This window comes from Cottoperca gobio, chromosome 17, assembly GCF_900634415.1.
Source record: "Cottoperca gobio chromosome 17, fCotGob3.1, whole genome shotgun sequence".
Taxonomy (NCBI): Eukaryota; Metazoa; Chordata; class Actinopteri; order Perciformes; family Bovichtidae; genus Cottoperca; species Cottoperca gobio.
Window position 1 is genome coordinate 15,146,856 of NC_041371.1, and position 23,257 is coordinate 15,170,112.

At 40.2% G+C, this 23,257-nt stretch overlaps 2 protein-coding genes and 1 non-coding gene across 11 annotated transcripts; 2 read left to right on the top strand and 1 right to left on the bottom strand.

The window, feature by feature from the left end:
- Window positions 1–178: 178 nt before the first annotated feature.
- Window positions 179–4,831, top strand: LOC115022757 (ubiquitin-60S ribosomal protein L40-like). 3 transcript variants are annotated; one of them, XM_029453843.1, is made up of 6 exons: window positions 179–244; window positions 1,305–1,403; window positions 1,712–1,823; window positions 3,947–4,033; window positions 4,108–4,210; window positions 4,738–4,831. In XM_029453843.1, the coding sequence occupies exons 3-6, from the start codon at window positions 1,721–1,723 to the stop codon at window positions 4,829–4,831; spliced, it is 387 nt and encodes a 128-aa protein (XP_029309703.1). In that variant the 5' UTR covers window positions 179–244; window positions 1,305–1,403; window positions 1,712–1,720. The 3 variants fall into 3 exon arrangements, with proteins under 3 accessions (XP_029309703.1, XP_029309702.1, XP_029309704.1); XM_029453842.1 differs by having other exon boundaries at window positions 204–244; window positions 1,302–1,403; XM_029453844.1 differs by having other exon boundaries at window positions 206–244; window positions 1,354–1,403.
- trnan-guu (transfer RNA asparagine (anticodon GUU)) lies at window positions 1,028–1,101 on the top strand. Its single transcript has one exon. It is a non-coding gene; the product is annotated as a tRNA-Asn (tRNA).
- Window positions 4,832–5,960: 1,129 nt separating the features above from the next.
- LOC115022755 (homer protein homolog 3-like) lies at window positions 5,961–22,874 on the bottom strand. Of its 7 annotated transcripts, none has more exons than XM_029453841.1 (11): window positions 22,321–22,874; window positions 22,163–22,211; window positions 18,459–18,577; window positions 16,430–16,561; window positions 16,161–16,265; window positions 15,419–15,427; window positions 14,953–15,086; window positions 11,504–11,669; window positions 7,787–7,894; window positions 7,579–7,659; window positions 5,961–7,460 (listed from the first exon to the last, which is right to left on the bottom strand). In XM_029453841.1, exons 3-11 carry the CDS (start codon window positions 18,546–18,548, stop codon window positions 7,275–7,277), a joined length of 1,011 nt encoding a protein of 336 aa, XP_029309701.1. In that variant the 5' UTR covers window positions 18,549–18,577; window positions 22,163–22,211; window positions 22,321–22,874; the 3' UTR covers window positions 5,961–7,274. The 7 variants fall into 7 exon arrangements, with proteins under 7 accessions (XP_029309701.1, XP_029309698.1, XP_029309696.1 ...); XM_029453838.1 differs by having other exon boundaries at window positions 14,953–15,065; window positions 18,421–18,577; XM_029453836.1 differs by having other exon boundaries at window positions 11,513–11,669; window positions 18,421–18,577.
- Between the last annotated feature and the right edge of the window lie 383 nt (window positions 22,875–23,257).

Here is a 23,257-nt window from a genome sequence, read left to right on the forward strand (position 1 = left end):
CTTGTAATGCATCAACTCAAATATGGTGTAATTGAGGTAACATTAAGAGGTGGGCTACATATACGTACAGTCTATGATACCTACTATTTGTTTGATAAATATAGCTAAAAAGCGTGAATGAGGGAGGGGCATGGATGCACCTTTACCAAGAAAACACGTGATACATTACCTGCTCCAACCACTTGTCCTTGGTCCGGAGGGATGCAGTGATTATGGGCTTTAATTTGCTGGCTTTTCGTTAGAAGTGAGTTTTATCCTGTTAATACTACTTATATGTGTTGTAAAACTAATTAAGATATATTATTCGTTCGCGCTAGCTATTCAAGTGGTTTGTCCAGTAAGCTAATGTTAAGTTATATCTGTGAACACTTTTGCTCGTGCCAATGCTAGTGTTGCCGTTAATTAAGCTAACATTAGCTTATATGTCGGCCTTCCAATGTCGTAACATTATGTTACTCAATTATTGGTTACTTTGATCGTCTTTGTAGGCATGGATATTTTCCTCAGAGGAAAAAGTGCTATAGTATATTTTTCTTTTGCACAAAGTTAAGTTAACTATTTTAAGTTAACTGTCATTAATCTAGCTAGCGTTATATACCGAGCAGGCTATGACCTTATCGCAGCGCGTAATTTCGCGTTATATGAGGCAGCAGGTAAGCTAAGCTAACGTTAGCTGTTTTTCGACAGGATTTTGAGATATTAAAAGTTCAGCGTTTAACGTTAGGTCAAATGTATCGGTACATACCCTCTACCAGCGTTTATTCTCGCTTCTTGTTGGCTGCTATCTTGTACTCGTATGCGTTTATCTCTTTTAATTATATCTTCATATTTTTATATTTCGCCTATGATTAGCCACCTAGCGGTGAACAAAAGACATGCTCTCGCGTGAAGTGAACGCATATCGGAGTTGCCACAAGGGGGCGCTATAACACCAGTGATCAACACAACATAATCACCGCAGCTGTTCAGCGAGTAGGTTCGGGCCTCTCAATTCATAAAGGAATATGGATAATTCTGGGATACGGCTGTCTCTGTGGCGCAATTGGTTAGCGCGTTCGGCTGTTAACCGAAAGGTTGGTGGTTCGAGCCCACCCAGGGACGCTACGTTTTCATTATGTACTGTTCTAAAAAAAATTAAAACATCTTTATTTCCCCCTTTTATTAGTGTTAATACTAAATTCGCGCGTATGACCGTGTATCTTATAAATGCTGCAGACATGTCAATACGTAGCCAATAAAGCTGCAACATGTCAGTACCTGTGATACACAGCAACTCTCCTCTATCTGTGGCAATGTGTCAGCAGACCAGATAAAACAAGAACTGGATGAGCTTGTTTGCCTTCTTAAGCACAGAACTCGGATCAGCAAGTTCCTGATTTGCCTTACCGCTGGTGAATGGTCTCGTAAGTGCAGATTTTCTAACTTAACCGATCGTTTTTGTTCGATTATGGGAAATACGCTATAATATTAATGAAATGACTGCGGTAGTTATCTATGTGGTGTATTTTGGGCTATTTATAATTAGTATTTCACACACACTTGTGCATAAATGTAGTCGTTGCTTTCTTTTATGTTAAGTTTGTAGTGAATGCGACCTTTCAATCTGCACCTGCAAACTGAAAAAAATATATATATGAGGAAGTGATTTATAATCAAAAGTGCAGGAACAGGTTTGAAGTGTTTTTCTCTTATTTCTATGTGTTCTTTCTAGTGAGCAAAGATGCAGATTTTTGTGAAAACGCTGACTGGTAAAACCATTACCCTCGAGGTGGAGCCCAGTGACACTATCGACAATGTCAAAGCCAAAATCCAAGACAAGGAAGGTACTCTTTAGTGCAGGGGTCGGGTACCTATGGCTCGCGAGCCATATATGGCTCTTTCGATAACGCAATATGGCTCGCAGACAATTTTGAGCTGACATTTAACATGATTAACAGGTAATAAATAATTATATTGTGTCATTTTAAAGTAAAACATTTATCAGCGGATTTGTTTTTAGTTCTCCCCTCTCCTTTCCTCCGCCCTGTCTGGCTGTAGGTTAAGGTGTGTTCACACGTGTGTGCGTAGGTGAAACCGAGCAGAGGAGAAACTGCACAAAGCAAGCAGTAGACCGGGGGTGTCAAACTCAATCACAGAGAGGGCCAACATTAAAAACTGGGACTACGTCGAGGGCCAAACACGGTCCACATTTATTGAACAGGATACACATATTGGATAAAGTGCAAAAAGATATGGAACATATTTAAGTCAACTGCAAACGCATTGCTGAGCAGTTCAATTTTAATATCTGAGCTGCAAAGTCGGCAAATGCGCTCAGTTGATCAGCAGAATGCTGTCGGGAACACAGAGGTGGAGATGTTTGTCAGTGTTTGGAAACACGTAGTGACTAAAGTTTCCTTCTGCATCCAAGTCTCCCACAGGCAGCTCGGCATCATACATGTCCGTGATCACACGGCCCTGAAGCTGCAGGTTTAACAGTGAGATGCTTCGTTATGTCGCACAAACAGTCCAGCTCACATCGTCCCAGAGATCTGTGGTGTGTTTCCCTTTGCTTTCCAAAAACTTTCATTCCATTCACATATTTAGATACTTCTTCGAATGTATTTCCCCGTGGTTGTGCCATGCATTGATTTAATTATCAAAACCGGCGGGCCAGTTATGACAGACATGATATTTTCTCGCGGGCCGGATATAATTGCCTTGAGTTTGACACCCGTGCAGTAAACACTGAAACGTGCTCATAAATGAGATAAATAACGTAAGCGTTTAGTTTATTTAATAAAAGAGCACGTGTTCAATGAAACACTGATACCGCTATTAGTACTCGGAGAAGTGTTATTCTTAAAAAATGCACGCATAAAGTTGCATTCAAATCTATTAAATATATGGCTCTGAAGGAAATACATAAAAAAAATATTTGGCTTTTATGGCTCTCCCAGCCAAAAAGGTTCCCGACCCCTGCTTTAGTGTGAGGAGTAAAATGTGCTAATACATAATAATTGGTCCTACAGATCATTATCAGGGTGATGATGTATGTTGTTTAATATTTAATTAAACTATAATATTTAATATATTGTGTAATCAGCTAGGGTGGCATATGGTTTTTTCCCTGCGTGCACAAATTCCTGTGTACTTCTATGATTTCAACAAATAAATACATTTAATAAGTTTTTTCAAATTAACATGGTCCGTCACTTTACTCCGATTTCTAAACCTCTTTTTCTTGCTGGAGTTAGAGAGATGGAATTACATATTTTCTTCCTTTACTGTCACCAACCAGTATCACTCGTTTTAATGCTCTGGTGATCATTAAACTGTTTTGATAAAATTGATCTATGAACAAGTCACGAACAATAAAAAAATATTCATAGCATTGTTTTTGCTTTTCTCTGCCCCTACATATTAGCATTAAATAGATTGCAGTGTAGTGTCGCAACATCCTAATAAAGACCGTATAAGCAACCTAAATATACCTTTTCACGTTTTAATTAAACATTAGCTAGTACTTTATGTTGGACAATCACCATGTTTTTATAAAAAGGGTTTTAGATTGCTTCATAAACTCTCAGTTTACCTCTGATCGTATATGTTATTATTTCTGTACATACACTGTGCCATGCTTTTAATCAAAGCGCCAATGTTAATCCCCACAGCTTTCTGAAATCTGTCACTTTGTATATTTAAATATGTATATAATAAAATATAGGAAGGGTTGTGAAAGGTCATGCCATTCATCATAAATATTAAGGATACCATTATTATATTTAGTTCATATAAGAGCTGTTGCATCAGAGCACAAGTAGTGAACAGTATATAACTCACTCCAAATATATACTTACATGTATGGGTAACTCCTTCGACTGCAGGGGTAACATTTGATTGGCAGGTGTAAACGTTTCTTTCCATGCCTTCTACGAGCACCAATTCACAACTGTTCTGTTTGTAGGTATCCCCCCTGATCAGCAGCGTCTCATCTTTGCTGGAAAACAGCTGGAGGATGGACGCACCTTGTCAGATTATAACATCCAGAAGGGTATGTTAGATTTCCACAGGGCCGAACAACCACTGATGTATCATGATTATTATACGATTCATTTCCTTCCGCAGAGTCCACCCTCCACCTTGTCCTGCGTCTAAGAGGGGGCATCATCGAGCCCTCATTGAGACAGCTGGCTCAAAAGTACAACTGTGACAAGATGATCTGCCGCAAGTATGTTTACAAACCCAGTACAGTGTCACATTGGTGAGATTGGCCCAAAGCTGCCAGCATAAGAAACTTTTATATATTTCATATAAAAACTTGCCAAATCCAAAGTCTCTTACATGTAATGACATTCTTTAAAAAAATAAAAATAAAATCTGTATCCTCAGGTGTAAAGCTTCCTAACCCAGTTGTTCTCAAACTTTGGAATGAATGCAGTTAATGTTCTTCATGATGTAACTTATCAAATAAGACTCATTTTGACTCTTTGTTGCCATTTTCCACCCAATATTATTCTTAATAATTGAAAAATGTTTTGACAAACACTGACCTAACCATGTAATCACATTGTAGATGTACAAGTACACCGTAAACCAATAAGCCGTTGTGCACTTAGAGGAAAGGTGGAGAGAGAAAGCCTGAACAAAGGGATTCGTATTAGTTGTGTGATTATTAAAAAGAGGGAAAAGATGTAGACATTGAAACATTTGTTGGTGAGAGTGACAGGATGGTTATTTTGCTTCTCTCGTGCTCAGGTGCTATGCTCGTTTGCATCCACGTGCCGTCAACTGCCGCAAGAGGAAGTGCGGACACACCAATCACATCAGACCCAAGAAGAAGCTGAAGTAGACAGCTGGAATAAATATTGTCAATAAAATATGTTTGACAAAGCAAGATTGAGTTATTATGGTTTCTTACCTACAGTTACGGAATATTTTCCTGGTTTGTGTGAATGCATCAAATCAAATTTGCAGTGGGGGTGTCCTGTAGATACAGTAGCTACATATGATCAAAAGACTGGCATATTGACACATTTTCAGCAAGTTTCTTTCAAATTACAAAACTGAAATCATCGATGATGACACATAGATACCAAACATGGGCTGGTGTGTCTGCATGCACAGCATATACCCGGGAAGGCTTAAAGCTGAATAGAGTCCCTTAGCATCCTTAGCAGCAGTATTTGGGGGTAAGGACCTTGCCTGAGGGCGTCTTAGTGGAAATAATGTGAGAGGTTGAAGCACAGCTGTTTTACTTTTTCACTTTGTCCTGCAGATCCGAGGATCGACCGGTAACCTTGTGGTCACAAATCTGTTTCTCTAACCCTTCGAGTGCAATTGCACTTTTGCATGACAATACCTGCAGAGCACAAGTGACAAACAAAACAAAACAAATAATTTGACTTCAAATTTGAGAGTTTGGACTATTTTGCTTCCATAACATGTCTTCTTTCAGACTAGTGGAAAGAAAACATCCAAAATACACACGTTTATTTTACTAGACTTTGACAGTTTGTGTCTATAGATTTCTTCTAAATGCATCAAAGGTTATTTAAATATTTAAACATAACATCTCAACAGAAAACTTGTAATCCAAAAAATGATTGTCTTATCGTAAATAATCAAACGTTGTTTCACGTCCCTCACCCACATTTAACCTGCAAGTCGAAGATCGAACCTCCTGGTCAACAAACTGATTCTCTAACCTTTACATACCAAATGCACTTTCCCGTGACGATACCTGCAGATCGTAACCAAAGTGACAAACTGACGGATCAAGCCACACAATTCTAATTTATAAGGCAAATGATTGGGTTTGTTTAGTTTGAATTAATCACTGAAGATAAAGGTTTATGTTAATATTAAATTGAATCCACTTGCTGAAACACATTGGGATGAATGCTACGGTAGAAATAAACCAGATGTCCCACAGAAGAAAAAACACGAAAGAAGCACATAAAAAATGACTGAGTGACTGTATTTGCTTTTATTTCCAAACTAGTCATGATCAGCTCAAAGTTTCAGACACAGCTGGCATGAATATCAACAACTATTCTTGAAATGCTAACAATAAGGCATTAAAACAACAATACAAACAGCATTATGTTAAACAACACAGTGTGTGATAAAAGACTCTGAAGTAGACATTGTGTTTTTAAATAAATTCACTTTTCATACAGTACAGCCACACTCTCAGGCGTGTGGCATATTGTCCACAGCTAAAGGTAACGTGCTGAGAACTGACCGAAGGCAGAAAATGCGTTTATCGTAAATATGTTATTAAATCAGTAGTTTGTTGCACAGGACGATTATTCAGGACCAGTTAAACTTATCTGCAATACTGAGCAATGACTTTTTTTCTTGTGTCTACTAACTAGAATTATTGATTCATATCATGTGGCGAATACTTATTTATCCTAAATGTAATTACGCATTGTATTAATCTATTTACAGGTTACTGTCACATATCTTGGATTTAAAGGTTTCTTACGAGCTTAAATGAAGACGAGATATTTGACGAGCTGCTGAAAGACCTTATCGATGACTCTGCTCTTAACATCTGATCTTTGGTGTCAATATTTAGATCTAATGTTTCAGGTTAAGTTGTGCGGACATGCCTTACCCAAATATAAAACACTATTGGCATACTTTTTTACTGACCTTAAATATATGTCATTGCTAATTCCTGTGGGAAAAGCCCCAACTACAATCACTTTGTGCTCACTTTACACAACGTTACAGCTGCTACTTTATACAAGACCATACACGAGTTTATCTCTGCACAAATCGAACTTGTACTGTTAATTCAGTAATAATTATATTGTATGCAGGTAATTGTATGCAATTTTGTCTTGTGCTCGTTTTTATTAGCATTCCCTTTGTGGACTCATTTTGTTGTAAAGATTTTTAAATATCACCTGTAAATTGAAAAGAAAAACAAGGCCTCATATTTATATTGACACTGCATCGCCACTTGGTGTACGAAAGTCTGACTTATGAAAAACTACAAGCACCAATTCTCAATATTGAATGTCTAGCGGTGTTAAGCACTTACCTTAAAGTTGGTTTATTGCATTGAATGTTACCCTTGAAAGCATCATGAAGCGTTACATTAGATTGGACAAGCAAAACCGTGTCTATGCTGCTCCCTCCCTGCAGCCGAGGTGGTTCTTGTGCCTGAAGAGGACAGGGACCAGCTCCATCTTGTTTTGTTTACTCCCCGCTGCGTTGGCCACGACATATCTCACCCTGTCATCTGTCCCATCTCTCTTTCTTGGGTTGGGTTTTTCCTCTTATTTGTCGATGAGTTTAACCAGGCTCTGGCGAAGGTCATTAAGGTCAAAGATCTTGATGTCCAGAATTTCGATGGCCCTCTGGATTTCAGAGTCCATGCGATCCCGGTCCTCCAGAGAGTTACTCAGGGTCTGCTCTGTGTTCTGGATGCGACGCTCCATCTCTGCATTACGCATCTCCGTCTCCTACAGACAAGAGGAGGCTGTTGTCAACTTAACTACTTGATTATTTCACTATTACCCAACAAATGTGTACATATTTTTATAAAAGCATACCACGTTGTTATACTAATCTAACTCCTACCCGTAATCTGTGAATGGCCTCATCCCTGTCGTGTTCCATCTCGTGGTACTCCACTTTCTTGTTTTGCAAAATGTGGATTTCCTGGATAAGTTTTAAAAGGCACACTTGAGTTTCAGTGTCTGAATCTTTCATCAACACCTGTGATGAACATTGCAGCTTCCCGCCTCTGACCACCGCTGATTATTAAACTGGAACAATAAGCACCAACCTCATCTTTGGCCTTGAGCAAAGCCTCCAGCTCCTCCAGGGACTGGGTCAGCTCATCCTTCAGCAGGTCGCTGGGGCCTTGACCTCCATGGGCCTCTAACTCAGCCACCTTACAACAAACGCACAGACAGAATTATTTAAGCATGTAGTATACTTAAAGGCCTAGATTAAATTTAAATAAGGGGAGACCAAACATTTGCTGTATTTGCCCCCAAAGTCTGAAATAGTTTACCTCTCAATATTAGCTCATCCAATCGAATTTCTTTTTTTTACTTCTCGATACTTATTTTCTCTCACTTTTCTTAACTGATGTCTGAGTTTGTATTCATTTAATTTTGTTACTCTTGTGTTTATTGGCATCCTGTGTGTTTGATATTTTGTGCTAAATGTAAAGCATTGTGTAACAATTTCTGTAATTCTTCAAAGATACTTTAAGACAGTGTCAGTGATCTTGAAATGTTTTATTTGGTTCTTTGTGAGGATTCTCGACCTCACATGCTTTTAGTTGTATCTGCACATCAAGACTCTTTTTTGTTGTTGTTTACTGTATGTACAAGTTAGAAGATGCTACAACGTCAACTAGGATTCATCTACAGGCACATGAGCGAGTCATGTCGCCATTATCTGGTGAACAGGAGTGAAATCTTTGCTGCTCTGTCATCTGAGCCTCGTGAATCAGAAAAAAAACCTAGAAGAACAACCTCTAAAACTGCTTCCTACGTCTGACAGGGACAGGCTGGATTATTTTAAACCATGTATGGTTGAGACTAGAAGGAGCTGTAGAAAGAAAAGAAAAAGAAAGAGAGAAGCGTGTGGATGCCAGCTCCCTCTGGTGATTTTTCATTTTCTCCTAACTGGGGCATTGAAAGTAGGATACTGCTGGCCTACAAACCCCTCTCGCTCTCTCACCACCCCAGAGACGTGAACCATTTTCAGCCACCTGGTCCCCTTCCTCAGATAGAGGGAACAAGCTCAGTTGAAAGAAGACAGAGACAGGGTTCTCACAAATGAATTTGTTGATGTGTATGAAAAAGGCGAAAACTATTTCTTGGTGAAATACAAGACGAGTGGTAGAGAATTAAAAAAAGAGTAGTGATGGATCCTGTAAAGCTGGGCTATAATGGAAAGGGATCAAGGTATTAAAGTATTGAATCCGAGAGGTTTGAAATTTTCAGCCTGCATTCACTGGAACCTGAGAGGTAATTCAAGTGTAAAGGTCTCCTGAGGCTCGGGGTATTTACACCGAACTCCCTTGTGGTGAAACGTGACATTGTCGTGTGCATGGTGAACCGGTTCAACCGGCAGGGAACACCTCGATTAAAGGAGGGAAAACGCCTGCAGCACAAGTCCTTTTATAGAATGATGAACTGTGTAACCAGCCTGACTAACTTGTCCTTTTGGAATTTTGCTGAACAAGTGCTTTTCAAAACAAGGAAATTAAGTGACGAGCCAATCAAAAGCAGCATGACCTCCCTCTGCAGGCTCTGTCACTGAGTCCCTGAGGGACAGAGTCCCGTCAGCCTCACCTTGCTCTTGTTTGAGCGAGGCTTTACTTCAGCAACAATCGGAGTGTCTGCTCCGGCTTCAGAGCTTCACAGCTCCTGCATTGATAATGTGTGACCTCAGCCATCTGATTCTGCCCTGCAGGTTACTACAGAGTAAACAAGGCTGCACATGAAGCCACACAAAGTAGAGATGTAAACGATTAGTCTTCCTACAGAAAAAAATAATCGCCAACTATTTTGATAATGAAAAATTAAAAAACAGCCTCTCAAATACGTAGTTTTCATATTAAACTGAATATGTTTGGGTTCTGGACTGACAAAACAAGACATTTTAATATATCACCTTTGACTTTGAGAAACTGGGATATTTTACTATTTTCTGACATTTTATAGACCAAACAATTAATTGAGAAAATAATCAGCAGAATAATCAATAATGAAAATAATCGTTGGTTAAAATTTAATGAGTTAAGACTCTTCAGATCCAAAATGCAGCGGCACGTGTCTTGACAAGAACAAGGAAACGGGATCATATTACTCCTCTATTAGCTGCTCTGCACTGGCTCCCGGTAAAATACAGAATACAATTCAAAATCCTTCTCCTGACTTACAAAGCAATTAATGGTCAGGCTCCAGCATATCTTAAAGATCTCATAGTACCTTATAAACCAACTAGAGCATTGCGCTCCCAGACTGCAGGGTTACTTGTAGTTCCTAGAGTCTCTAAGAGTACAATGGGAGCCAGAGCCTTCAGCCATCAAGCTCCTCTCCAGTGGAACCAGCTTCCAGTTTGTGTTCGGGAGGCAGACACACTCTCCACATTTAAGAGTAGGCTAAAGACTTTCCTTTTTGATAAAGCTTATAGTTAGGGCTGGCTCAGGTTTGCCCTGGATCAGCCCCTAGTTATGCTGCTATAGGCTTAGACTGCCGGGGGACACCTCCCTGCTCTCTTCCTTCTCTTCCTCTCTCCTCCCCTCCCTCTCTCTCCTTCTCTCCCTCTCTATCTGTATGCATTTATATAAATGTATGTTACTAACTCATCATCCAGAGTATCATCCCCGCAGTTTCTGTGTCTCTCATGTGGCAGGTTGCCACTGATAAAGTTTACGTCAGGATCATGAATCGTGGCTGCGCCTGCTGCCCTGGTCCTGCTGGACACCAGGAAACCTTTTTGACATTTTCCTGGATTCATCCAAACTTTCTCTTTTTCAACACAACATCATTTCTGTCAAATGTTGTATTTGTACTATGTTGTTTATCCTGTACACACGACATCTATTGCACGTCTGTCCGTCCTGGGAGAGGGATCCCTCCTCAGTTGCTCTCCCTGAGGTTTCGAACATTTTTCCCCCTTTAATTTTGGGGTTTCTTTTAGGAAGTTTTTCACAGAGGGTGTCGTAACCTGTACAGTCTGTAAAGCACACTGAGACAAATGTATAATTTGTGATATTGGGCTATACAAATAAATTTGATTTGATTTGATTTGATTTGCAGCTCTGCTTCTCAGTGTTTGACTCAATAATGCATGAAGGTTTTTTGGCCTGATTTAACTTTAACCAGTGGTGTTTCACCTTGGAACAGATCTGTTTCACCACTCTCCTCTGGTAGAGAGGTCTTAGTAATTCATGAAATATTTAGAGTTTGAGGTCAACTTTCCCACAAAACTCATGTAACAGTTAATCCATGCATCAACCATTGCTGCATCCATTCATATAAACCTCTTATCCTGATCAGCATGCCCTGGGTAAGAGGCAGGCTACTTCCTGGACAGGTCACAAGGCTATCACAACATTAAAAAAAACTATTTAGTGTTTGTATTTCACAGGAGCTATATTTATTTGGACCAAGTACTTGGGGGACCAGTTCATTTAATATAAATCCAACTGTTACCACAGTAAAGCTAATTTAATATGTGACAAGATATATTTTCATTTACTTTTAAATTAAGAAGTAGGAGTGTATGAAGACGATGTGAAGGCAGCAACACTGTTCATCTTCACATATTGTACTTCTGAACCAACTACTGAAGGCTTCAGAATATTAAAATATGTTCCGAGTCATTCTACGGCCATTGTTTGCTTGTTGTTTTGGAGATGGCGGACATGAAGACACACAACCGGTGTATGGGCTTTGGATTAATATCTTGATAACGAATAATTCAGAGTTCACTGTAAGCACAATTAAACCCAGCATCTTCAAAGTGCACTCTGTACCTGGCTCACCTGCTCTCTGAGTCTGTCTGTCTCCTCCTGATATGCTGCCAGCTGTTTCTTCCACTGCTCCACATTAGCATTAGCCTCATGCAAAGCTGCCACCAGTTTGGTGTTGCTGTCCTGCAGAGTGAAGAGCTCGGCTTCCAGGTTCATCTCACAGATTGACCTAAAAAACACAAACACAAAACTGTGAACCAGTGAAACATATTACATGATATATATATAATACTGTACATATAAGCCTTATGATAATGTGGTTTATATCGCACATAATTATTATGCATATTTTAGCCAACCGCTGAAAACTGAGTCTTGTGTAAACACTGCAATATTGAGACTAATGTCTACTGAATACCACGGCTGGCTGTGCAGTAACATGATGAGAGACCTTGTTGGCCTGGTTAATACAAGCAGCCACTATAACAGTCAGCACCACACCTACTGCCCAGACTGAAGGTCACGTCACAGGTCTTGTACCAATGCAAAGATACACTCATTAAGATGCCCAGAGTGCAAACAACAAGAACAAACTGTCCCCACGGTAATCCTCTAATCCTGGGGGGCTCACTGTCTAAAAGTCATCTTCATCATAAATCTGAATGTGACACTGAGACTTTTTAAAGGAAATTAAAGTGCTGACATGTTCCTAATAAGTTGCAACCATCAAATGTCATTTCATTTGTTAGCATCAGGGAACAAACGAGAAGGAAATAGTTGTCATTGAAGATGGCTGGTAGTAAAAATGGCATCATACAGTCTTCTTTTGTGTAGTTATTCCCATTGAATGGTTCCTGATCAAATATGTTGTGAGCATGAAGCGTCACCATCTGTGTGGCTTAAAGCTGAATCTTACTTGGGACTGCATTTAAAATGTATTTAGTCCAAATATATGAAACACTCATTGTTAAAAAAGGCCTCTTCCCAGTTTATGGGGACACCTATATGCTATTTGATTCTATAAGTTATTAACATAAGAGACATATGAAATCAATAAATGTTATCAATTTGAATGTACTGTGGTACAACCTGCAGGAAGGACCATATTCTGTCTACATCCTCGATCCTTCGCCTTTGTTCCCTCGACATCTAGAAAGCTTGAGTTTGTCCCATGGCAGCAGTTTACCATGGCAACCACTAAGGAGCAGCTTTGTGTCGTAATAACTGGACTGCAGGATATAAAAGCACTGCGGGGGGCTCAGACCCACTTATGAAGAGATGTTTACCAGCCCTATTCGGTGTTATATACGAGTCAACACCTGAACACCTCACTTCCTATGAAGCTTGACAAACGGAATGACGTCAAACTGTAATTAATCCTCCAAATGAAAACCATGTTAACACTCAGTGAACTGAGGGGGGATGTTTGAGGTAATGGATTACCTGCTCAAGTGCAATCAATACATTGATCAAATGACATCTGAAGCAACCTCATGTAGTTTAGCTGATGTGTACAAAATCATGTATTTTCCAAACTGCAACGTGAATACCAGCATCATCATAAGGATTAATCTGTTTGATGACAATTAATACAATCACTTGTAATAATGTTGTAAATGTCTCAAAAGTCATGATTGTTCTTACTAACTTGATAAGAAATCATATTCTGTCTCAAAACTATGGATTTCATCTCCGCGTGTTTACATTGTATTTGGCTAGTTTTTAGTGTGTAATCATTGCTCTTCTAGTTATGGGATTTGGACACCGACATTGTGTGGTGAGAGGATGTTCAAACAGTGGGAGAAAGCTAAATAAATGGGAAGAATCTCATTGTGAGCTTCACGATTGCACTCGTTTGATGAAAGATTGCGACTACAAGCCCCCGTTCGAACTATTTTCATTTCCAACAGCACTAAAGAACAATGACAGAAGGCTAGCATGGACCAAAGCTGTAAAGAGACAGCATTACAATGGGAAGTCTTGGGAGCCCAAGAAATCTTTGCGGATTTGCAGTGAGCATTTCATGCAAGGAAAACCAACAAATGAATTCCCTGATCCTGAACTCGACCTGGGGTATGTGTCAAACTCCAAATCATCAAAAAGGAAAGCGCCTACTATATATATATATATATATATATATATATATATATATATATATATATATATATATATAAAATTAAACACAAGTTAGGTATATATTTATAATAGCTTACCCTGCAACACAACTGCAATAAGCACTTATGATATCGCCAGTTTTCTTGACTGCGCAGATCCATGCTGAATGTGGCGTATGGGAAGTTTTCATTGAATGAGTACATTTTGCTTTCAAAAAGCAATACTCAGAATCTGCGAGAGGATTGAAAGATATTTGTTTCAACCAGCCAGAGTCAAACAGTCTAAATGCTTTGCCTTCTTTGTATTCGTTCAAAGTTCGTTTATGAAACTCGACATCGTTCCCTGGGTGGTCAGACATTAAACATAATGTTATATCGCTGAGGTATATCGGCGGCCAAGAAGTCATGCTGTTGTTTTCATTGACCCAGCCATCCTGCGATGTCAAGAGATCAGGCACTGAAACGCCACTCGGCATAACCAAAAGCTTAGTCTTTTCTTTTTCTGTGATTGAAAGTCTTTCGTTAGCTGTTGGTTGCTCCTCAATGCCCATCTCTGATGCAGCAAACACCCTGGCAATAAGCTCGACTTTTGTTCCTGAAACCTTTAAATTCCGCTTGCGGCAAAATACTTTCAAAGCTTCGACTTTCCACATCTGAACCTCATCATAAGAAAGGAGTTCAGAACTCATTGTAGAGTAGTAGGTTTGTTTACAACACGCTTGAAGAATAAGCTAAATACAATGTAAACACGTAGAGAAGAAATCCAATATGGCGGCCCTTGTAGAGTTGGTGCTCACTTTTCTAAATGAATTAATTAATGAATTGATTAAACAAAGAATTCTTAGAACAATTTACTGAAATGTTTCATCGAGATGTTATCACGTGACTGAAAAACCACACTTAGGTCACATGATAACGGAACCCTCTCCCTGACAACTACATACACTGATGAAGGACATGAGATGTGTTGAAAGCTCCAGACACTTTTTAGTGAATGCAACATTGTGCTGAGATTTGATTTGTCAAACTACTACGTCCATTGTAAAAACAAAAAGGGAAGAGAATTCAAGCGTAGTTTGTACATGTTTGTGAGCACTGGATAAAGTGTCTTCTTTGAAATTGCAATGCACATTTTCTAAAGAAGAAGTAGATACATGAACACTAAATTGAAACAGTTTCTTAACACCAACACAAAACAAGCATTTCACAAAGGGATTCTTATCAGAGCACTGGTGTTTGAACAGAAGGTGAGATTGGAAGTGTTTGTGGTCTCCTCACATACCATTCTGCTGATCTGTGTGTGTGTGTGTGTGTGTGTGTGTGTGTGTGTGTGTGTGTGTGTGTGCCCGTGTGCGTGTGATGTGCGTGTGTGTGTGTGCATGTGTATAACTAAGTTACCCTTCAGAGAGCATCTTCTTAATGCGCTCCTTCTCAGAAGACAGGGTGATGTCCGCGCTCTGGCTGCGGAACAGCTTGTCCTCGGGTCCGTTCACACACATCACCGGTGGAGACTGGAGTTCATCCGAGAGGTCCTGAGAAACACATCAGTAAATGGACTCTACTGATAACACACACAGCATTACAACACAGAGACTAAACAGAGACTACTACTTTCAGATCATAACATTCTTATTCACCTCAGAGTTCACTAAGAATCTCAATGTTTTCAGTATAAGTATAAAGTGAAGCTACTTTTCTGTCTCTGGTCTTGATGGACTCATGGTGATGTGAGCTGGATTATTGAGTCTGATAACAAAAAGGGCTGTCGGCCGTAAATAAATTCAAATGTATTTTTCTTCAGTTTCTGTTTTGTGTAGTGCCAAACAAACTGTTTTTCAAGAGCCAGAAGATAAAACAGTCTCACCTGTGAGTACTACAGAGAGATCCATCAGGTGGGGGAAAAAACAGACAAAGAAAGATGTCATCACAAAGCTCACCATACATAATGACCTTTCCAAAGATATCTCAACCACAAGCAGTTATGCAGCTCAGCGCTACATAGCAAGAATCAAGTACAATGAATGACAATTGTCTGGAGCTTCTCCAATGTCGATAAAGACGTGAAGCGAAAGACATTACTTGGAATCTGTTCAGCCATAGAATTAAAAGGAAATGGGCATGTTTCTCATGACCAAGCAGATGTAACTGATGGGTAATTATTCTCTATTGATCAAAAGAGAATAAAGAAGAAGCCGTAATCCGAGTACAGTTTCATCATTGTAGCGTTTGAGTCGAAGGGTCCTCTGTAGCGGTGGATGCGGTGCACCGCTGAGCAGCACGGGATAATTTTACCATCGTCCTAGTTTTCCTCACTTTCTCTTCCCTCCGAGACAAGTGACCCAGCTCATCTTTCTTCTGCCTGTCCTTTCTCTCTCTCCATCCCTCCTTTGAATTAATAACAGTGGCCCTGTCTAATAGCTGAACTGCTGCAAAGTAATGGAGCTGCATTCATCTAACCTTGGCTAGTGCTCATAGCGTCTCCTCAATCCTAAAAATGGCAACAAACAAATGTATCACTGGATGTTTCTGTGGATCGTGACAACCTTTTCACATCTACACTTTCTGCCTGATACCTGCAGAGGTTTGCTCTACTTTCTTTTGCTCACCTGAGGAGCAGCGATGTTAAGTGCAGTGTTGGCCAGTTCTTTATCCTGCGACTTTTCTCGCGCCAGACGAGCTGCATCTTTCACCTCCTTAAACTTATCTGAGAACTTTTAAAAAGAGAGACAAGTGATAAACCGTTTCAGGTAATGAAACATTAATAATGCAGCCCTCATTAGCCCAAGTACAATGATGGGGGAGTTTTGATAAATGAAGAAGATTCGTTTTTAATTAGTACTTATCAGTGCTTTGACCTCCATTGATTTTGGATTACCTGATGCAGCTGTTGCTCTGTAGCAAAACCAAGACCATACACAGTGTTGGCCCTGCTGTCCGCCCACTGACCAAACTTCTGGGACGTCTTGGTGAATGTCATGCTGGGTGTAATGGAGCAGTTGATGATCGCCTGTAAATGCAGAGATAACAAAGATGATCATCCTGCAGGTTCTATGTAGTTCAGCAGCAGATCCAAGAATCCAGATTAAACAAACATCTGGATAATAGAAGTATTTTTATATTACCTTCCTTATTTTAACTGACATTTTGTTTCTCCAGACCTTGCATATACTTTGCTCAGTCATTCTCACACTATATATATATCTGTATATCTATAGCACTACAGAATCTTCTGTCATTTTGATTGATAATTTTTCTATTCTTGTGCTGGAAAACAATGAAGGTGCAAAGCAAATATTAGCTACTCACTTATCTGTACTCGATGCTTCGCTCATAGATGTGTGTGGAATTAAATAATTCACTTTATAGATTGGTACTGAGGGATTTAGTTTTGCAATTCCATAACCTTTGTTTTGGCTCACAAAAGAGAGATTAAGAAAAAAGATCAAGATTTTTGTCCTTACTATGGGTTTAGGTACGATTTTCAGTAATAAATGTGAATGTGTCGTCAGACAAAGCTCCTTCAGAGGTGCTGAAGACACGCCGGCATTTACAAGCCGAGTAATTCTCTGAATAATTCATAAAAAAAAATGGCGCATACACTGATGTTAATGTGTAAAATAGGTGAGGTGCCCATTTTTCTCTACCGTTTGACACTATTTTAACACATGACGGTATGTGAAAGCACATCTTTTATTTTGAAATGAAAATACCCGATGCTCATCCGACGTGTCAACATTTCGTATTTGAGATGTTTGCAGGACAAGTGAAGAACACAGGGAAACATCTGTCCTTTTGGTGAAGCATTAACTTTCCTCTGGGATTCCCGTCAATCAGCTATTTTCATGCACTTCCTCCCTTGAGACATGTTTGTTATTTTCGGAAAGGATTGTTTTGAACATAATCAAAAACTCCAGCTCTGCCACGCCACAAGCTCTTATTGTTCAAATCAAATTCAGACCAGAGGCACATTTAAATCACATTTGTGTCAAAGCAGCAAAGACACACAAACAAAGCACGTCCACCAGGTTCATCACCTCAGTGTACGCAGAGGACATGGGGAAAAAAATGATTAGAGCAGACCTATTTATAAATCTTTTTACGTCATCTCCAGCCTTACTATAATGGACCTGATTAAAACCCCAGCATCGCAGGGCAATAGCAGATTAGGAGGATGCTTTTTCATCCTTCTCTCCCCTCCAACAAATGATTACATAAACTAGTCTACATTTCTGCGCTGACATGTTTGACACAACATATTGGATGGTGGCGACAGCAGTGAAGATTATTGTGGAGCCAGACACCAGTCGTGGAAGGATTGGGCTGCTGACCGACTAACTGCTTCCCCCCCCCCCCTCCTCTCCCCCCCCCACTCGCAAAGCCTTCTGGGAGTCAGAAATGTGGGTCAGACCAGAGGAGGTGCTAAGAAGAAATCAGATCGACCCGACCCCTCCTCGCTAGCGATTGATGTGGCCTCTCCCTCATAATCTAAATCCACAGGCCTGCGATAAAGACGCTCCGGCTGCTGATTTGTTGACACCCACTGTGGTTAAATTCACTACATATTTCGTAACCTTACAGATTTTTCTGGTAGGAGGGACCACTGGTGAAGAGGAACATTTATGTGAAGCTGTTATGTTTGGCAAATACTGAATAGCCTCTTGTGTTGCCAAGGACACCATCTTCACTGCAATCAAACAGAATAACACTACTGTGAGAAAACCCTTCAGAAATAGGGTGTTTTAATTATGAAAGATATACATGGTTCACATTTCAGCTCTGGATATCAAATCTACTGGAACTACATGTTATGTTTCTTCATTGAAATGACAAATTTATCTACATTATTCACATTTTCCTCCCCCTCACCTTGGTCCCACCCACACTGATGATGCGGTAGACATTACGGTTGGCATCATAGAAGAAGGACACGGTGACGGCATGTTTGCTGGCAGGGATCCAGTTCCTCTTGGTGGCAGGGTCGATCTGGAAAACATGGGCCCGGGCGCTGAAGATCGGCTGCTCCCTGGAGGAGGAAGCACAGAGATGAGGATGATGGGAAAACTATTTCCGTATAGAGAAATGTCAAAGAGCAAACCCTTTCAAACGCTTCAGGTTTATTAATGATGGTTGAGAAGTGGATATAATGTTGTTAAGTTTCAGTGAAGAATAGGACACTCTGGATTTTAAAATCTTAAAAACAAGACAAAAAGTTGTTGCTTAGACTAGCATACTCCAACTGTTCAAATCGTGTGTCTCTGTTTTGTTTCGAAAGGAGATCCTTCATTATTTTCATAACTGTACGTCTCCATCTGTCCCTGCCATCCAGGGACAGATGCTGGAATCATCCTTTGGCTTCTCCCACACTTTTCCCTGCGTCATTCACCATACAGGGCTGTGACTTAGCTGGCAAATGATGTTGACTAAAAACGCTCTGAACCCTCTCTCGAGTCGTTCACCCTCCACCCTCTGCTCTGCTCCTGCCAGTATTTGCAGAGATGTATCCTGGATACGAGGTAAATATATCAAAGCAACAAAGTCTCTAGTGTTGGGAGGTGGTTTAGCCAGTCATGTGGTATGAATAAAAGACTGCTAAAAGGTCTTTCTCTCTTTTTTAACTCCCCTGTTGTTCCTCTTTAGTACATTTACAGCACTTTGTAATCCCACACTTTGATTTAAAATAAAGCATATGACAAAATATCAAACTAAAGGTTATGCGTCAGTCTGAACATGCAACCAAATCAAGTCACAGTGCACACTATCAAACTGCCAAACAGCCATTCTCGCAACCCTGTGAGGTTGCACTTCTCACAATGACAAGTCGCACGTGTTAATGTGTAGCAGGCATAACGTTTACCATGTTCACCATCTTACGCATGTTAGCGTGATACAATTAGCTAATTAGCACTTAACAGGACTTAAAGCTGAGGCTGATGGGATTACTTTTGCAGGCATTTGGTCATAAAGTGTAAAACATCGCCATTCCCTAGAGCCATGCCGCTAACACGGCTAGCAACATGAATAACTTACTAAATAAATCCTTTGTGTCAATGTGATGGCAGAATAAAAGCTGGACTGACCATCTCAGTGTCCATGCCATCATAACAATATGGCACACAGGGAGCTCCAGACATACAGGACTGAGGTGTTCGCTGTAAACGTCTTCTCTAAGATTATAAACACAACACTCATGTATTTTGGTGCAGGCAAGACAGACAGTGATCACAACAAGACGCTGCTGTTCATCCCTCTTATCTTTGCTGCTCGTCTCCATCCCTTCAAAACATTCCTTAAATGAGGTGTCAAGTTAAAACATAAAATGGTAAAAACCACAAAACTTCTTCTTCTTCTATGCAGCATTGTAAGTTGCAGCAGCTGTTCCCAATAGAGCTGTATGTTTGCCAGTCATTGTACATTTATATCTGACTCCATTAGTGACACACAAATCCAATCATGGTCTCTTTGTGTTTCCCAGCACAGGGAGATGATGATAAAAAGAAACATTATATGGACATAGACAGTGTTTCAAGGACTGACTGCAAAGGTGTTGATATGAATGGTGGCATTTTGACAGCTGATCCACTCTTATCTGATAATAACCTGCGCTATAATTCTCCTTCCCCTCTCACAGTAATCCTCCCTGTTGTCAGTGGATCTCCTGCTGAAACCCCTGAAACACTGATCTGAGGTCTGACTTGACAAGACACTGCGATGAGCACTGTTTGAAGCTGGGAGGGAGATCTGTGCTCTGGCTTTCTATTGATAGAAATGTAACTATCATATTAGAAGAAACAAGAAAGCAGTACAAATTACAGCCCCTAAACTATTTTAAAGAAGCCTTCCTTTGCACTCACACAAGGTTGGGGGTCTTTCACAACACAGATTAAAACAAGTATGATCAAATCTGAAGCATCAGGTATTCTGATTTTACTCTGTGGTATGAGTAAAGCTTCAAATATTCATTATATTATATTAATATTCATTGTTTGGTCTATAAAACGTCAGAAAACAGTGAAAAATGCTGATTAGAGTTTCCTAAAACACAAGGTGATGTTTGCTCATTTCTTTTCTTGTCTGAGCAACAGTTCTAAACCTAAAGATATTCTGTTTATTCTCATATAAGACAAAGAAAAACAGCCAATCTTCAGTCATAGCTATATGTATCACTACAGCACTGAACTTTGACCATCCCTCACATGTTTATGGAGGCCCATATTACTACAAGTGATGTCGACGATTGTAACGTTAGACAATAAGATGCACATCCAGACGTCACTCACTGCATGGAGTGGTCCCAAAGAGCAGTGCAGAAAGGCTCCACACTACAAACATAAAGTTATCCCATTAAGCTTTAACTGCACCTCAGTTTTGGCATCTGTGCTCTGCTACTGAATTCACCAGAGCAGCAATCAAACCTGGAACATCCTATAGCGGAGTTAGATGTTACACAGTCATGTTTGAACAGAGCATCGTGTGTGTGTGTGTGTGTGTGTGTGTGTGTGCCGACACTTTCTCCTTCCTGTGTGTGAAATTGGTGTTGCAACACTATGGTGGTGTAAAAAAAGAAATTGTGTGTGTGATCATGTTTCTCTGCATGTTTTCTGGTCAGCCCTCGCACTGATCAAGGATGTTCAGCCACTTGACCTTCATCCTCAGCACATGGATGTGACCTACAAGGCTTAAAGGGGTCTCTCAGCATAACACAGCCTGGGAATGATTGGATGGGGGTCGGGGCTGCTGCACCTCATGATGAACAACTCCACTAATTCCTACCACAACCTGCTTTACTGGGTTTCTCCTGTCCCCTCTGATCTGATCTATATACATCTTTTACACACAGATGTTAAACATTAAGATAGATTTCTAAATGTAGGAATGGTTGCTACTCTCCTTTAGCACCAATCCTCCAGTCTAAACAAAGGAAGTGCAACTATATGGTCTTTAAATAATCTATCTAAATACAGCAGTGCAACAATATGCGACAGCACAACCGTCTGTGGCAGTTCACAGCTGTCCTACTGCAGATTCATTCTCACACATCTTTGTTATTACACTCATATTTAACAAATCAGACAGAAGTTTAACATTATTTGTAAAGAAATTAGCAGTTACATACACTAATTCCCTCCTATGATCCTCTGTGCGACCGGTCCTTGGTCCTTTCTTAGTTACAACTACAATAAAAGCACCCTAAGCACAGTCATTATGGAGAATTATGGGTCAAATAATATGAAGACTCTGGGGCCAAACAGAGGACAAATAATACAAAAGATTATCACTTTAATTTAACAGATTCATCAGTCTGAAATGCCCCTGTTGAATCTGTGTTAGTACAAGGGGGAAAAGAAACCACAGCATTGCTCCACATGGACTGCACAGAAAAATCCTTTAATGTGATGCAAGTTTCCTAAATCTGTGTTTCAGCATTACAATAATTTTATATTAGTACTATTGTCTAACTTTCTTCAAGTTAAGGCTAACTTTCCCTTGTTCTTAAATCAAGAACACATTGTTATTTAAGGTTTATGTGAAGTGGTTGGCATCCTAAGGTCACAAGAAATCAAATGTCATATGGGAGAAACTTAAATGTTCAAACTCAAACTGTTCTTACCTTTCTCTGTGGTGAGGAAACATCTTACAAGCTGACTAAGACTTCTTTTCTACAAACAGAAGAGAAAGAGTTGATCCGTTAATCCAACAAGCATTTGTTCACGGTCAAAATATGAACAGAAAAAAACAAACTCTTTGCTCTCAAATAGTCACACTTACCCCATTTCGGTATAAACCCTTGGTAAATCTGTGTTTTATCAAAAAATTATTCCGCACTGGTGTCGCTGTCCCAGACTTCTTTTTCTTTCAGTCTGAGCTACCAGATGCTTTATTCTCCAGGGGGAGGTTTCACTGCAAAGCGCTGCCCGCAAAGTGTCCGTACCGTCCGGTCCTGTTCACCGGCGTCTACCGCTCTCCTCTGCGGTGCCCGGAGAGTCACAACCCGGCGGAGGGAGAGCTGCTGACCTCGGTGACTGAAGTGACCACGGTCCGGTGTGTGTCCATCTTCCGCTGGAGAAGAAACAGCTTTTCTTTTCTCTTTCTGACCCCCTCCCGGTGTTGTCCAGGTCTCTCCGCTCTCCTCTCTCTAGTTTTCAGCTCTTCATCCAGCCGGCTGCACGCATTCAACAGTCGGACTCAGCCGGCGGGAGAGTACCACCTGCTGGCTCTACAAGCTCCGAGCACCCGCTACAGCTGCACGAGGCAGTGAAGCAGCGAAACTATGTCAAGCTGCCTGCAGCCAATGAGCCTGCATTAGTGCATACTGCAAAGTGGATCTCATAGGTCTGCTTGACGCTGCCAGTGTTAAGGCTTAATGAAATATAGTCCCGGAGGTAAGTCGTGACCTAAAAATACTTTTTAGGAGTAGGGCATACAGCTTGAATGTTTTTTTTAATCCTTACATTTTAAGTTCTGATTTAAGAGAGCCTTACATGCTATGTGTCAGACGGTCAATCCATCAACAAAAAAGAAACCGCCTCACAGTTGTGCCTCTGGCAACCAGTTGCAGTTTACATCCATGTCTGTCATACCTCATCATTTTTACCCTATTAGACATTTGTGTGAAATTGTCATAATTACTGTATGAAATATTCAGTTATGGCCATAACGTGTTTTGTGAGGTCAAGGTGACCTTGACTTTTGACCCCAAAATCGT

Excerpts from the sequence above, each read along its gene's own strand:
- LOC115022757 (XM_029453843.1), top strand. The coding sequence starts at position 1,721 with ATGCAGATTTTTGTGAAAACGCTGACTGGTAAAACCATTACCCTCGAG. Across the intron at positions 1,824-3,946 it reads CAAAATCCAAGACAAGGAAG|GTATCCCCCCTGATCAGCAG; the intron begins GTACTCTTTAGT and ends TTCTGTTTGTAG. Across the intron at positions 4,034-4,107 it reads AGATTATAACATCCAGAAGG|AGTCCACCCTCCACCTTGTC; the intron begins GTATGTTAGATT and ends TTCCTTCCGCAG.
- LOC115022755 (XM_029453835.1), bottom strand. The coding sequence starts at position 22,185 with ATGTTTCCTCACCACAGAGAAAG. Across the intron at positions 16,266-16,429 it reads CAGAGCAACAGCTGCATCAG|TTCTCAGATAAGTTTAAGGA; the intron begins GTAATCCAAAAT and ends TCTTTTTAAAAG. Across the intron at positions 7,660-7,786 it reads TGCTCAAGGCCAAAGATGAG|GAAATCCACATTTTGCAAAA; the intron begins GTTGGTGCTTAT and ends AAACTTATCCAG.